Below are 16,370 nucleotides of genomic sequence, written 5' to 3'. Positions count from 1 at the left end.
TTGTGTATTTTTTTTTTTTGATCTTGCCTTTGGTCGTCGCGACATGCTGATTAAGAATATATATGGTGTTGGGGGTGAGCTCTTACGGGGGGGGGGGAGAAGATAGACAGAAGGACAGACACAAAAACAGCTAGGCTCGCCCTTTATGTAAGAGATATATATATATGTCTATATTATTATGCTCTTGATTAAATATACTCTGTGCTCTTTTGATGATGTTGTTGCTAGGTAGTAAATTTCATTTGCGCACAAATAAATTAAACCTTTGATGTACTAACTTGATTTGCTGTGTAAGGAGTATAGACAATTTGCACTACGTAATTGGTTGATTGGTCTCGTATAATTAGAAACACATCAAGGAGAAAATGCCAGAGCCCCCAAAATCATTTCATGCGTTTTTTGACATTAAAATTCTTTGCATTTAATTTGGTCAAAAGTGAATTGTGAGTAAGTTATCATTCTGTTTTTCTTATTTCATCTGCTAAATATTTCCTTGATTCCTTTTTCTTGCAGGAGTTTGAGATGAGCCTGAGAGAGTGGAAGGACAAACATGTGGTTCCCCGACCTAAAGAAGTTGTACCGACTATTACAGAAGAAGAAGTAACATTGTCTGCAGAGTTTGTGGAGGTGGCGACCATGCTTATTCGTAGGTAAGAGATAGCGATACGTCGTAAATAATCGTTGAATTATAATTCCTCTGAGTAGTTCCTACATCTTCACATAGTTATTTATATTTAAATTATTGTAATTGATGTAATGATAGCAGTGGTCAGACGGATATCGTCGAATAATAGTTGCAAATAGGCAAGTGTGTGTGCTTGCATGCGTTCGTATCACTGTGCGTGAGCCGGAGTGGAGCCGTGCATTGGATGTGCGAGTGCATGAGTTTCCACTTTATGTTGCATGTGTGAATGCACACGCATTGCCTTTAATTGTAAGACCATCCATCGCAATGAACATCAATCAATGACAATGCATGTCAATCTTTTATGATGCATTTTATGTTGTTAGTGTGAAAGTGGCCTGCATCAGCAGTAGTCATGTGGAGAGGTACCTACTGCATTCTGCCACAGAAGCTGCCAACAACGTCAGCAAGCTGTTTCCTGGTGGGCGTCTTGCTGAAGGGGTAAGCAAATATTTTTATCTGTAAGTTTATCCGTGCGATCATGATGATGGTAAGAGTGATAAGAGCATGCGACATATGCCATGTAATCATTTTCTTGAACTATTTGCTTTTTACTGGTAGCAGAACCGTATGTTGTATATGTCTGTGTGCACAGCTGCACAGACATATTACTTGGTGAGCTTTTTTGAGTCTACTATTCCCTTGCAATCGATTATAATTAGTCACTGTCTTTAGCTCAGCTGACGGAGTCAGATGCAGCTTGTAGAATCGCATGAATGTCCGTCCGTACGTCCGTTAACAGTTGGGCACAAATCTTAACCGCTCGACGTACGGTCTTGATATTCGGGACGTCGGGGGGGGGGGGGGATCAACGGATCAAAGGTCAAGATGTGTCAATGGAGGGGGAATGTTTCCCCCTTAACTTAAGGTATAGGAGGAAATACGGAATTGCGGCACAAATCTCAACGGCTTGACCTACGCTCTTAATATTCGATGTATAGTGTGATGGGGAGGAAACTCATCACCAGCGCGAAATTGGAGGTTACAGGTCAAAGGGCAGTGGGGGAAAGGTCAGATCTCAGACATTTTCTGAGGACATGTAGAACTGTACAAGTATTTCTATACCGTATTACCGTTCATAAATGAAAATTTTCGCATTAAAATCTATGCACGGCAATGACTTCTTTGTTGACTTTCCTTGCTGTAAAACGACGAAACGACGTTTTCTTTCTGACGAAAGCGTAACACACACATCAGATCTGAACCTTTCAGAAATTGCAAGTTTAGGCGTGTGCGTAACATGTTGGATTGGGACCGGGTTGTCCCGAGTTCAATTCTTGTAAGGTAACTTCGTAAAATATTTTCAAACTCTTGTTGAATAAAATGTAACACATAGATTTGTTCTGAACATATAAGGAATGGTGTGTTTGGGTGCTATCGTATCGTGCTGGGCTGGTACTGAATAATCCCGGGTTCAAATCTTGTCAAGTACTACGGTAAGATATTTTCGAGATGTTGTTAGGGGAAATATAAACACAAGTTGACCATGACAAGTTGAGTTAACATTTTAAAAAAGGCTCAAGGATATGGCCTTGAGCTCAAGGCTATGGCCTTGTTCTAGTTATTTCGAAATTTTAAAATTGGAAAATGTAATGGCCTTGAGCCCAAGGCCATGGCCTTGACCTCAAGGCCACGGAAAATTTTAGAAATGGGAAAATTGGTCGAGGCCACGGTCAAGGACAATGTCACCGTCAAGGTTCACGCAACAACAACAACAACAACTCCTACAACTGCATTCTGCTCTGCTCTACTGCACTGTACTCTACTCTGCTATACTGCTCTACTGCTCTAATACTCGGTACTCTACTCTACTATACTGCTCTACTGCACTAGTACTGCTCTACTCTACTATACTGCTCTACTGCACTAGTACTGCTCTACTGCACTGTACTCTACTGTACTGCTTTACTGCTCTAGTTTATTCTACTCCACATGCGGAGATTCCCACCACTGCAACCAATGATTCACTGCACTGTACTATCCTACCACTTTACTCTTTACTGAAATATGTAGAGCTTTCTTTACAAATTATTGTGGACATCGTTTAAATAGTCGCCATCATATAAAAAGTACCTCGAAAGTTTTAGTCACAGTTTATTTATTAAAAAGTATTTCAATCGTGAAAGCATGTGATAACACACACGCGTGTGGACTTCAATATACGTAATTGTAATATATGTACTAATAAATATAAAAACGTGAGTTAATAATCAGGGGACCGTTCCCAGGAACATCTGAAGTAAATGCTTTTGCATAGGTTCTGACAGTGGCCCGCAGGCGTACAAATCGTACACGAAAAATCACGGGGACGTGTGAGAGCACAGTTCAGAAACATGACTTACCAGTGAATGAGAGGAATATTCACGACATCAAATATACTATTTATATATGAAAATTGTAACCACATTCGTTTATAAAAGGCTGACCGATAAATTGTTTTCACCATAAGGCCTAATGCGTTTTACAACCTCTATTTTTACAAGTTTCATTTACAATTGATATAAATTGGTGGTTTTACTCAAAGCTTTTAATTACGCGTTCATGCTTTAAGTTAACCAATATATCCTCTAATAATATGTAAATAATAAAAATTAAAGCTCTGCGCACTTCGTGGAATGTGTAACTGGAGACCGGTAACCACTGAATCACTCGCTGCTCCGTGTCCTCTAGCTGTACGTTTCCGGTTACGGCGCGGCGATTGGCACTAGAAAAAGATTTGATGAGTATAGATATAATTCCATAAAATTAATATGAAATTCGACAACGAAACGCGGATGACGGATCAGTTGCGACTGACAATAATGTTTGTGCAGTTTTATCTATCCCCCATCTCGCTTTCTCTCTCTGTCTCTCTCTCTCTCTCTCTCTCTCTCTCTCTTGCCTGGCTCTCTCGCTCTCGCGCTCTCAGTCTCTCGCGCTCTCTCCTGATCTCTCTCTCACTCTCTCTCTATCGCTCTCTGTCGCGCGCGCTTTCTCACTCGCTAGCTCTCGCCCTCTCTCGCCCTCCCCCTCTCACCCACCCTCTCTGTCTCCATATATCTTTCTCTCTCTCTCAATCTATCTATCCATCTATCCATGTATCTAACTATCGCCTTTTCTTGCGCGCTCTCTCTCTCTCTCTCTCTCTCTCTCTCTTTCTCTCTCTCTTCTCTATCTTTCTCTCGCTCTGCATGTCTATCTATCTTTCCCCTCTCTCTCGCTCGCCCTCGCACTCTGCCTCTCGCTCTTTCCTCCTTTCTCTTCCCTCTCCCATCTTCTCTAATATGATCACCTTATACAAGTAGTCGGTCAGATACTCTACAAAGGGAGGGCCGAGTTACGAACTAAATGGTTCTAAAATTTCGTTTGTAAATACATTCTGCAAATATCTTAGTCCAAATTAATTAGCGCTTCATTTCCTTCTCACTATAGTCCCCACAATAATCCATATAACCTCTCCCAATAGTCAGCGTACGTTAAATATATACCACATATACACTATGTCACACAATCTAGTACCAGAAACATATCGGTAATGCTAGAAAACACCAGCAGATTCATAACGTAGATTCATAACATATGGGTGCTATAATATAAAAAATAATACCTACGTTAAAAATAACAATTTAGTATGCTTAACTGGCGAGCGGTGCACGACGTTGCCTCGAAAACATGTTGATTCCCCGTGTCCTTCAGCGACGTGATTGGCACTAGAAATTTGACGAACACGAATTTAATATCTGGTTTATATGAAGTTGGAAAACAAAAAGTGGAGAACTAATCAGGCTGACAGGTTAAAGCAATACTGTTTTTGTATAATGCGCAATAATTATATATATTACAAATGTTATATACGAGTTTAGATATCAATACTACTAAAAAACGAACTTTATCTATGCATTCCGCCATTTATTGATTTCGGACCACCAAGCTTGCCACGCTGTTAATTTATCACGCTGAGGGTGGCCTGAGCATATTTGAAAGTATACACTACAAACTAATAATCTCAAAGCAAGTAAAATATTAAAAGTATGTTATAAAACAACGGCGGTTGTTGTCGTAATGCGCAATATATGTTGGGATTGTGCATTTCATGTTGCATGTTCTGCGATAGCGCGCGTGTACGTGCACTGGCAGTGCCAGCACTGGCACTAGCACTGGCACTGGCAGCACCAGAAATGCCGGTAGGTTTCGGCTTCGCCTTTGATCTTAGGCGTTAGCTGGTGTTTCTCGATTGCCAGCGAGTCAGTTGTACATTTGAGAGGGCTGGTGAAGCACTGTTAACTGCATGTACACTGTTAATATATGTAAACCTGTCCAGGTATTCATCAGATACCAATTGGATGCTCAATATTTAATACGCAGTATTCATGATAACTTGGCGAAATTTCATAACAGTGCTGTATATCCAGAAGCTTTTACCAGACAGAATCATAGAATCGTTAGAACCGTTTTTGTCTGAATATTGTTTATTGTTTGTTTCTGCTCTGTTACGAATCTATCCTTAGAATCAAGTAAATAAAATTATATGTGGCTGAATATGCTCTAAAAGTTGGTTCTACGCGTTTTTTCCCGAGCAACGCCTGGTACCCGGCTAGCATATCATATAATAACACCTATGTATATCTCTGTGCACCTCTTGGTATGTTCAACTGGAGACCGGTAACCACTCAATCGTTGTTCGACGCTACCCCGAAGACGCCATAATTCGCCGTGTCCTCCAGTCTGGCGATTGACACTGGAAATAACTTTTCTCTCTTTCTATCCATCTCTATCTCTAGCTCTAGCTCCCTCTGCGTGTCTATCTATCTCCCCCCCCTACGCATATCCATGATAACATGTTAATATAGCGAAGTCATTAAAGTTACACAGCTGTATCTTTATTACTGTTTTACCAGTAGGTATAGCAAAGCCTATCATAGATTTTAGTTCTGTATTAGTATAGTAACCTAAGATATATGCTCTGAGCAGGAACGCGGTGGCAGGAGGGCGCACTTGATTCGGTTGCCAGTGAGTTTATCAGAAGAATACCTGGCTACAGTACACGTCAGTTGAGCGCTGTCGCTCTGCGGCACTTGTCTTGTAAGCGTAAAAGAGAACGACTTATTAAAAGTTTAATCAATCAATCAATCAGTCAATAAATTTTAAGTTATCAGACAAAGTTTACAGTGTGAAAAAATGAAACTCCTGAGTAGAGTTAAACTACGTCACTTTAAAAAAAAAGTCATTTATAATACCAAGTTACATTTATTTATTATTAATCCTGTGTACACAATATGTGAGAGATAACTTGGCTTTTAACGTGCTTAGGTTTGCGCTGTTTGTTTAATAAAACATTGATTATTTAATTATTTACCGATTAAAATTAAAATAACTATAATATTTTAAGGTACCGTACGAACAAGTTGGAGTTTCGATAAATTTCATTGCATAAAATGCACAGATAAATTCCATCGTATTTGTTTGAGACAAACAGTTTAATGGCTCAGGTTTTGCTCACGGTTTAATCTTGGGATTTTTATATTACTATTTTTGAAATGGCATGTGTCTTGGTCGTTTTGAAAACCCTTTCATGGAGTCAATGTAACAGAGTACGCGTGTGTCTGCTCATGCTAATGATTTTAATGGAATCTTTGCATTTGGTACCAATCGTTGCATACATGCACTTGAACTAACAGCCGTCATTTTAGGTAATACCTAATGGTGGCACTATATCCCATAGCAAGTAGTCACACTTGGTGTGTACCATAAACAATATCTACCCTCACTGATATTAATATTAACAGCTAGCTATCTTTGTTTGTTTTTGGTAGCAATTCCCAGAAACGTATATGTTGTATCTCAATGATATTCGTAATATAAACTCGTGTTAACGTACAGTATTTCTACAGTTATACCTATTCTTCGACGTAATTAAAATTCTAAATTGTACTTGCTTTTTATCTATATTCATCTAGATAGCTTCGTATGGACCATGCGGCCAGCAGTATGAAATGTTTCAGGTTGATATTTTTATAAATATTTCTGGTTTTTGCTCAGCGCTTTTATTTCTATATCTTTGCGGATTTGTCTATGTCTGTACGTACGCAAGTACAGTTGTAAATTATGCTTGGGTTTATATATTTTTACACCAACAAATATAACATGTTTAACGGGAATAAATTTATATTTTGAATTATGTTTAAGATGTATAGAGTCCCGGCGCCGATTTCAATAGTTTCAATTCAAATTTAAATTCAAATTTTTTCAAAACAATTTTTTTTGCATTCAGTACTACTAAATTTCATATAATTCTTAATAAGTAGGAAAGCAGTTAGAACGCGAGGGTCCTGCATATGAGTGCAGTAGACATTAATAAACCACACTATAGCTATCACTATTCTGGGACTCTATACATTTATATTGTTTATACAGTGGTTGCATGGTTTATAGGTTGCATGGTGTTTTGTTTTTAGAAAAAAAGTACTTTGGATTTTTCCTCGTTTTATGGTAGTAACATGCTATATTTTGCCATGCACCGTTTTTCTTTTCAAACAAATAGGAAACTGGTACTTTGTTTTAGAGTCATTATATATTTTATATTTTTTGTTTTTAGATGCTAGTGTTTTATTATGCATTAATCAACTAAGGATCTTTTTATGTCAGTGTGTTATTATAAATAGTGCACATTGACATCATACGTGAACTCTGGATTCACACTGCATGGATTTTAGCATCGTAGGCTATTGTATAACTTTTGTTATTAGTTGGCTTTTTTGTCTACGCACTCAATTTATTAGTCTGTCCGTTATAATCTGTGAAAGAACGGTGTTTCGTTCGCAATCGTTAATAATAACCAACAGTGGAATTATGAGTAATTCCTAGTCGTCCGTGAAAGTAAATCTGCTTTAAAGGCACTGTGGGGATGCCAGACTGCGTGGTGGCAAATCTTCATCTTTGGCAGTATATGTGCGTGCATGTGTCTTGTGTGTATGCGAACACGCGTGCGTGTGTGCGTGCGTGCGTACATGCGTATGTGCGTGCGTGCGTGCGTGCGTGCGTGCGTGCGTGCGTTTATAGATTGAGTCGAAGGATCTGAGAGGCAGGGGTGCTATTGTGCTGTTTGCTTATCCTGCCTCTATCATCATGGTGTCTCTACGTTGTGTTTGCAGCTGCCCGTGCGCAAGCAGCTATACGAACTCGTGCAGTCAGTGCGGAGGCTTCAGGAAGCTTCCATCCACTTTCTCACGGAGAAAGTCGGCGAACTGGTAAGTCTTGAGAAGGCTTCGCGTTAAGCTTCTGTCGATCGTCCATTGAGATTTCTTCTGGCTATCACAGCATTGCTTACACGGTAACTGGTAGAAGCTGACGTCTACAAGGGGGCGGTGGCAATCGACTGTATGGAACACTGGCACCGCTTGATTTGATCAATTCCAGCTGATAAATTCCATTTGATCAATTCTTGAATCAAATCCGGATTCGAAGAAGAAGAAGAAGAAGATGGTGACTGGTGGTTTCTTAGCAATCGTTTGCGTTAATCACCTAGGTGACCGGGCATTGTAAACATTTGAATAGTTATAGGGGATTTTAGCTCTGCATGAATATCCACAGCGTTATGTAATAATCGTTCGCATTTACTTTGTGTGATACAGGAGTTGAGACCTCAACTAGTAGAGAGTATCAGTGCAGCCTTGGACCGGATTGAAGTGGAATTGAAGAAGGTTGTAGAAACTGACTGCCTTGCATATTTTCATGAAGAAGAGGTACATGCAGATATATGCGCATTAAATCAATTTGACGATATAATGTGTGTACATAGAAGTATTATAAGGAGCTTTATTTTGGATCTTGATAGAGCGATTGGATAAACGATAGGCAGTAAATCCACAACTCTTTCCAACTCTTCTATAATTATAAATAATTATGATATATAATTATAAATATTGTTAATACATGTTAATACTGTGTGTGGCGTGGAAGCGTACGTATGTTTTTGCACTAAAACACATGCACTAAAAAATTGCAACCACAAATATTATAGACAGATTTCTGATACATTTGTCTTCATAATTAATGTTACAAAAATAGTGCATTAATTCTAGACCATAGTTAGTATAACAAGAGTGCAGTTCTGTAAAAAAAAAAACATTCTCTTTGTTACAAAGTAGCTCGACGTAGCATATATTTTGTTTAGTCCTCTGTGGTTTTTTATGCATATGTTGTTTGCATGAATTTTTTTACTTTGAAGATGTGCAAGTTGACATGTCGCAGCAACAGTCCGAGTGTTCTGTGTGTCACACTGCATGTGCATGCAATTACTGCAGCCGGTGTTGCATTCTAAACTGTTTTACAGCATGTTGATATAAAGAAGAAAAAGCATGGAGGAGGAATTTTCAAGTTGAAGTTTGGAAGGCACCGTTCTAAAGAGAAGTTATCAGGTACTTGTGTTGATATCGCCTTACTTCAACTTATATATCCATATATATAGTAAACATTATGGCATCGACTGCTGTTTAAAATACATGGCATCTATGCGGCTTAATAGGGATCATGATGTATTAAGATTAAAATGTAAAGAAATGAACGGCAATATGTCTGCTGTGAAGTCGACTAGATCAATGCAAGTTGCTGCTGCTGCTGATTACAAAGAAATGCGTTCTACATTACATAGCTTGCATAGCAATAACATGATGAATATATGCACGTCTGTGTGTACATGTTGTGAGGCTTGCTTTATGTTGATATAAAAAAAACTACACAATATGTACGCCTGACCATGCATGTGTTTTGTCTCAGTCCATTGACTTCTGCTATATAATTCACTATAGTATGTGATTTTTATGCTGTCACTTTTTACGCACTTCGGCTGAAATCTAGCTCGCTTGTTATTGTAGTACAAATCTCACCTTTGTCAGCTAAAGCTGTGTGCCAAACAGTGGTTAAAGTGAGTGGAATCTGAGGGCCCTCTGCCAAGATAGTGGCATGTGAAACTGCTAATTAATTGAGAGGTGCACTCCATTTTTATGCTCAAGACGCCTGGGCGAGCACCGAGCATACTAACTTCAACGATACATTCTCGACTGTGCCAGCTTCTTCGATAGGCCACTCAAAAAATCACGGGTTTTTTCAACTCCTTCTCCCCTCGCACCCACACACATAGCTAGCATGCTAGCTAGGGGCGTCTCTAAGCCACGCATTTCCACTTTTACCACTTAACGTGCATTTCTGTAAGCGCCTGACCGATTTCTTTCATTTGTTAGCTGCGCATTAACGCTATCACACGCTTAGGGATGTTTATAGAATGTGTTTTTCTCAGGTTCCTCCGTAGCCAACTGGGATACGTCGGCTGTAGCTTCATGGTTAGATACGCTAGGTCTGGGCGACTATAGGGAAGCATTTATAGGAAATGATGTCTGTGGACCAGAATTGTTAACGCTGCAAAGAAGAGACCTAAAGGTTTGTTTATGGATCGTCTGCCGTGTGTCTTATTGTCTGATCGTATTCTCAGTGTTTCATTGGTATATCAGGTAAATAATATAACAATAATAACAACCCTAAATTTGGCACGTAACTTTATATAAAATACAGTCTCGCGCGCGCATTCACGCACACACATCTTTTCCTACTACAGTATGATGGTTTTTTATACTCCATGTTATCTGTTTGGACTATACATGTTCGTTTCAGACGTGAAGATAAGGACAATACCGTTTATAGTTTGTTTAAAGACGCTTTGTGTCTCGTTTGGAACTTGTTTGCATACTAGTAAAATGATTTACTCAATTCTTTTTCTATCCATTTAGACTGCTTTCAAAACTCACTGAGGACGATCCAAAAATTATTACGGCACATATAGTACTATATATATAATTCCTCCAGTCTGGCGATTGACCCTGAAAATTACTTTGACGCGTATATATCCATTTATTGTGTTTATTGTGACCTTAGACAAGGAAAGCGGAGAATGACTCAAGAGAGACTGACTGATATTATAGACTTTACCGTTATTTATACCCTTTCGCCAAGTATTTAATACTATAACCACGCATCTTTATGCAACTATAACGCATGAAAAGGGTACTTACAATTGAACTCATTCAGGTATGTGTGTGTTATCCTGATTAATACATTTACATGCTGTAATTAAACGAGTAAACGACATGAATTAAGTATGAAATTATAACAGCTACGGAAGCTTCAGTTGAGCAAGAATTCCTGTATATTTATTTACTCACGTTAGCTGTAATTATGATGCGCATTCGAAGTGGTCACAGCTTTAATCTTTCACGACAAAATCACAGAGAACATGGCGGGGACGCTTCGGGCTACGTGTATACTGACCGTGATATATCTCGCGAGAGAGAGAAGCCCGTCATGGCGGGACGAAAGTCCAAGTGATTCATTTATATATGCGCGCTTTATATGTGGAACATACTGGCAGGCTAAGGAGATAATAAATTCTCGCTTTATCTGTTACACAATAACATACAGTTCAATAAAGAATTAGGCTAGATTTAAGTTTTTAAAACCAAACTTGTTCGCGTCCGTGCTTCTCTCGCGCTCTCTCTCTCTCGCTCTTTCTCCTTCGCTCTCTCCTCTCTACTTTCCTCTCTCTCCTCTCTGCCGTCCCCTCTCTCTTCTCTGCCTTCCTCTTTCTCCTCTCTGTCTTCCTCTCCTTCGCCTTTCTGTGTGTGCATGCGTGCGCGCATGTTTATTCTTATGTGTGCATTCTTATAACTGTCTACATCTCTTTATCGCTCTTTCACGTTCTCTCTCTCTCTCTCTCTCTCTCTCTCTCTCTCTCTCTCTCTCTCTCGCTCTCTCTCTCTGTTTCTTGAATGCTCATTCTTACCCTCGCTTTCTCTCCTCTCCCTCTCTTTTCGTTTTCACCACCTCTCTCTCCTTCTCTTCTCTTTGTTTCACGCTTGTATATTTTTTCTCTCTTTTTATCTCTCTTCATTTCTTCCTCCCCCCTCGCTCTCTTCGTCTCCCTGTCTCTCTCCTCTCTGTCTTATTATGTGTATCTCTCCGACTCTCTCCCACCCTATCTGCTCCTCTCCCAATCTCGCTGGTGTGCGCGCGCGCTCTTGTAGTTAAGTAATGACCTCTTGTGTAGAAATTAAAGTGTACACGTATGAAGTTTTAGGCGCAATACTGCAGAGTGCTGACCTCTGGTGTAGGCGCACAGAGTTTTTAGAGGCATCGTAGCCAGTGGCGCCCCTAGGATGACGTCACTTTGGGGGGCCACATAAATCTCGCGACGTCCGTTTTCACGCTTAATCTAAACTGGCTTGTCCGCCAAAAAGGTCCGGTTGGCAGCTAAGTACGTCAATCATACCAAATCGACAAGGCTATATTCAGGCTTTCACACATAGGCTAGTATAGTCTGCTTACTTAATATTCACGAGTGCACCAACGCGGTGTAAACATGTTGTTTCACATTTACGGCGTGCCTTGCTAGCCTGACGGCTACGCACACAAAAATTACGTATGATTCTTATACAATACTTTTACTAATTACTGATTACATCTGATTGGTTATAACACAAACCACGTGATAAAATATGCAAATTATCTCCTGTACCGGCCTGAATATAGACAAACCCAATGCGTCATCACGCTTCCGTGAACGAAGTCGGTCTAGTTCAAGGGTTCTTAACCTGTAGTCCATGGACCCCTTTAGGGTCTGTGGAAGGTCTTCAGAGGGTCCGTGAACCAGGCGCATAAAAACTTTGTGTTTATGTACTTATGTGCATTTTTCTTGAGCGGGTCCGTAGCTTTCACCAGATTCTCAAAGGGGTCCATGACTCAAAAAAGGTCAAGAACCACTGGTCTTGTTGTTCTCCGGTTACTGTATTCATGGCAACATGTTCACTGTCGCATTCTCAGGATCTAGGTGTGCACAAGGTTGGACATATCAAGCGTATACAGCAGGCAATCAAGGACCTTTCGATGAAGACTGTTCTTCCTGACAAGACATCTTCTGCATCAATGTAATGGTGCTATTAGCAATGTATATATCTCGCTTGCCTTTATTACACGTGAACATATGTGTTCATCTCTTTGTTATGACCATCGTAGCTTTTTTCGTACATGATGTCTGCATGCTTCTCCTCGTCACACCCCATCTCTCTCTCACGCACGCACGTACGCACACGTATATATTTACCTCTTCTCATTAAGTGCTTTTACGTGTATGGCTTCCCCTTCGTCTTATCCTCTTCCTTCTCCTCTCCCTCTTCCTTCTCCGCCCCTCTTCTTTCCTCCGCCTTTCTTCCTGGACCTCATCAGCCTTCCATTTACATAATTGTATGCCCTAATTATCCTCGTGATTATTACACCGTTACACTAATAGCAAACACTCCGTGGTTTATTTATTTGCAGCAATAAAGTGAAATTATGAGTGAATCTATTATGAGAGCCTTATATAAGAATATGATCTGTGTGTCGGTAATGTTTTTTTATAAACAGACAAAATATTACGCGTCCCCCATAATGCAAAGATTTTGCGTTTCTATATCGTAGGTTTTGTGTAGCATACAGTGTATTCATAGATATAATATTATTCACCGTTGATTACTGAATGTCTGTATACTTGTGGTTCTAGTGGTTATTTTTTTGCACTATAAACGGAAACAGTATTATTATGTGCAAGCGTTATTTCTAATAATGTTTCAGGAGTGTGTTTTGTATGACAAGTGTGGCTATGTGAATACATGTTAAAATTGTTTTAGTCTTCACTTTCGTTTTGAGAAAAAAGGACTATGCAATGAAATTCACATCATACCGTTGGTAGGCTGTTCGCAATATCTCATTCAAGGAAAAGGAACATGAATTGTTCGTATTCGAAGTACAGATCAAGTCCAAACGTGGATGCCAATGGTGAAATATTAAACAGTTATTTGATTCGCTTCATTATCAGCTCGTACCGGAAAACGCTCTGCCATAAACATTATGCGGTTGATATTAGCAGGAGTGAATGATACCTATAATAGGTATTATTAGCTCTTGATTATTATTTAGGCAAAAGTAGCTGTATAGCCAGGGGCGTAGCCAGTATGTAGCACTGTAGGCCCGGGCCTACACTTTTTTTGGCCAAGTTATCTTTTTTTTTTAAACACCCATAATTCAAATCCATAAGCTTGCTGGACGAGTTTAAGAGTCTAGACAGGAAAAACTATTGAAATGAACGTAGCAAGAATATGGCTAAATTAGGTGACCTATTCTTCTGTCATCTAGGCTGTCATTTCTATCGCGTGCCGTTTCATTCAACCCTCTCCCCGCCGAAAAAGACTAGGATCCATTCTTGTCAGTTTTTTAACATTTTAACTCGTTCGTAACACTATTTTAACTCGTTTGTGTTTTTTGGGTTTAAAAGTGATATTGAATTAGGTGTCTCAAGTTAGCAAGAGGTCAGGGAACCAGAATGAACACTCGGGAAGGGCCGTTTCCGGCCATCTGGGGGGTTTGTAAAACCAAAAATTTTCTTGTATGCTCCGCGCCAACCGATGGTAGCGCTCCGCTCAGATAGTCGTGCCTACAACTTTGCAAATCCTGGCTACGCCCCTGATAGCTCCATGATCAATAGCTGCTAGCTCATTTACATAGTTGCCCCCGTTTCGCTGCAGTATTAGCATGAACCCGTTTACTTTCAACATGAAAGATTTGTTATCAGACGCACATTGGCTCTCAGCCAGGCGTCCGTACTCACTATCATTTCCTAACAAGGTCAATGTTACAGATATATTTATACGTGCACACATTTACGTGTGCACTGCGGTGATTTTACAGTATTCTAGCGATCACATATAACTACGTTTATACGCCCTTGGGAAGTAGTACTATGGCTGATTGGATTGTCACCCGCCCCCTAAACCTGTGCAAGATACTGATTTATAATTAGTCGTCTACTTGATCTAAATCTATGTTTATGTTAGTGTGAGAATTCTATATTTGCGCATTTCTTGGCATTGTGGAAACTAAGGACCTTTGCTCTTATATCACTATGTGGCATTGTTAGCACATTTATGTAATGCTCCACGTATTTCCTTTTTTAACAACAACATATCTAGTAGCAATTGATTTGTTCACGATGTTTCAGTAAATACGTGTTATTCTATTATATATTTATTACATACCAACCTTCAAATGTCCGTATGCCCTCCAGCGATCGTATCTTGATGTTGACCAACCGATATATTTCTTGCCTTTCGCGTTATTGTATTTGTATGTGGTAAAGGCCACCGCACACTAGGGCAATATTGCTCGCGAGTCCGATTGCTTTGCTATGTTGCACTAGTGTTCTGTGGCCTTAAGGACTACACGTCAGGCCTAACCCCTGTTAGCATGATCACGAAAGACAATGGAAACCCTTAAATGCTAGATGCGTCTATTGCCTTACACTCTGAGCAGTGATGTGGCCAGGAGTGAATATATAATAGATTATCTCCTGATGTGGTCTCATCACTTCTATACACGGCATGCCAAAGCATCTGAACGATTACATATAAGATCTATATATACGTATCAGGAGATTTACAGATGATATTTACCGCTTATTTATTACATTTTCATACTCTCTCGTATTTTATTCTAGATGGTAATATATGGCGAGTGAATATAGCTTACATTATGTAGTGGTTATACGATCTCATACAAATTTGGGCTTTTTTGCAATTAAAATGGAAAATGACATATGTAATAGTATTTTGAACTTATTGTGTGATAGCAATGTTAAATAATGATAATTGTCCTGTTAACTAGGTAGTCGTAGTATACACAGGTACATGTAAAAATAAATACATAAATCTATTTTTCCCTATTACTCGATAGATAGGTTTTCCAATTAATTGTGTAACCTTTGTTTTTGTATGTGAAATGGTTCGTCGCCACCCATTGTGACGCCTTTGTGAATGGACACCTATTAGAAATATCCGAAAGTCTTTGTTCTTTTTGGCAAAGACGGTTTTTTGCTTCTCATGCTGTTAATTGCTTCGTTCGATGAACCACGCAAGAGTGTATTCCCTCTAGCAACTACCTCCATCGTGGCACAGCTTTGATGTCATGAACCCTTGTGGTGTGCACCTTCTTGTATGGTTATAGTGCTGTAGTTTGATTATTCGTGCGCCGATTTCTCAAAGGCAGTTTTGAAAGGCTCTGCTTAATTCGTCGGTGTAAATTAACCCTCGGTGTAATTTAAGTTGACCGTGTTTACCAAACGAGTAGCAGACTTTGTTCTCAGTTGTAGTAAAATATGTTAAACTATAGGCTATTGCATCAAACACGCAGAAACATACATTGTAATCGTCTGTTCGGCGTTGATTGATTCAAGGAATGCCAGTAGCATGAAATGATGGAGTTCATTGATGGAATACGATGTGTTCTTGTCATAGAGTTTAGCATTTAATTTAGCATTAGCGTTTGTACATTTATTTTCTGTTATATTTAATATCTATAGCATAATACCGCTAACGTCTACTGGAAATGTTTGATGATGAAATAATTTGGTATTATTGTTTTCTAAAGTCTTTGTTTATACATTTTCACGGTCTAGTACGATTGTAAGCAACACACGCGCGCGGACGCGAGCACGTACGCACACACAGACACGCACGCACACGCACGGACGACCGGACGCACGCACGCACACACACACACTCACACACACACACACACACACACACACACACACACTCATCTGTAAACATTTTCTGATTTGTTTGAACGT

General features: G+C 39.6%; 1 protein-coding gene and 1 long non-coding RNA gene across 5 annotated transcripts in view; one reads left to right on the top strand and one right to left on the bottom strand.

Annotated features, from left to right (window-relative positions):
• LOC106807460 (diacylglycerol kinase delta-like) overlaps positions 1–13,752 on the top strand; it is a gene marked incomplete in the record, with an annotated part of 112,976 nt that extends 99,224 nt beyond the window's left edge. The window contains 8 exon segments of the mRNA XM_014809796.1: positions 514–650; positions 1,012–1,126; positions 6,622–6,666; positions 7,816–7,911; positions 8,296–8,406; positions 8,997–9,081; positions 9,960–10,099; positions 12,533–13,752. Of these exon segments, the coding sequence (XP_014665282.1) occupies positions 514–650; positions 1,012–1,126; positions 6,622–6,666; positions 7,816–7,911; positions 8,296–8,406; positions 8,997–9,081; positions 9,960–10,099; positions 12,533–12,640 (837 nt within the window).
• The window catches only part of LOC106807462, a 42,705-nt gene that overhangs the window by 15,240 nt on the left and 11,095 nt on the right, over positions 1–16,370 (bottom strand). For all 4 annotated transcript variants that reach the window (XR_001393668.1, XR_001393669.1, XR_001393670.1 and 1 more), the window contains exons 3-4: positions 4,276–4,374; positions 3,335–3,389 (exon numbers count right to left, since the gene is read on the bottom strand). This is a non-coding gene — a long non-coding RNA (uncharacterized LOC106807462). The remainder of the gene's footprint in view (positions 1–3,334; positions 3,390–4,275; positions 4,375–16,370) is intronic.

This window comes from Priapulus caudatus, unplaced genomic scaffold (genome assembly GCF_000485595.1).
Source record: "Priapulus caudatus unplaced genomic scaffold, Priapulus_caudatus-5.0.1 Scaffold216, whole genome shotgun sequence".
In the NCBI taxonomy this organism is placed as follows: domain Eukaryota; kingdom Metazoa; phylum Priapulida; class Priapulimorpha; order Priapulimorphida; family Priapulidae; genus Priapulus; species Priapulus caudatus.
Note: the sequence above shows the minus strand (reverse complement) of the source record. Positions and strands in the feature narration are given on the sequence as shown.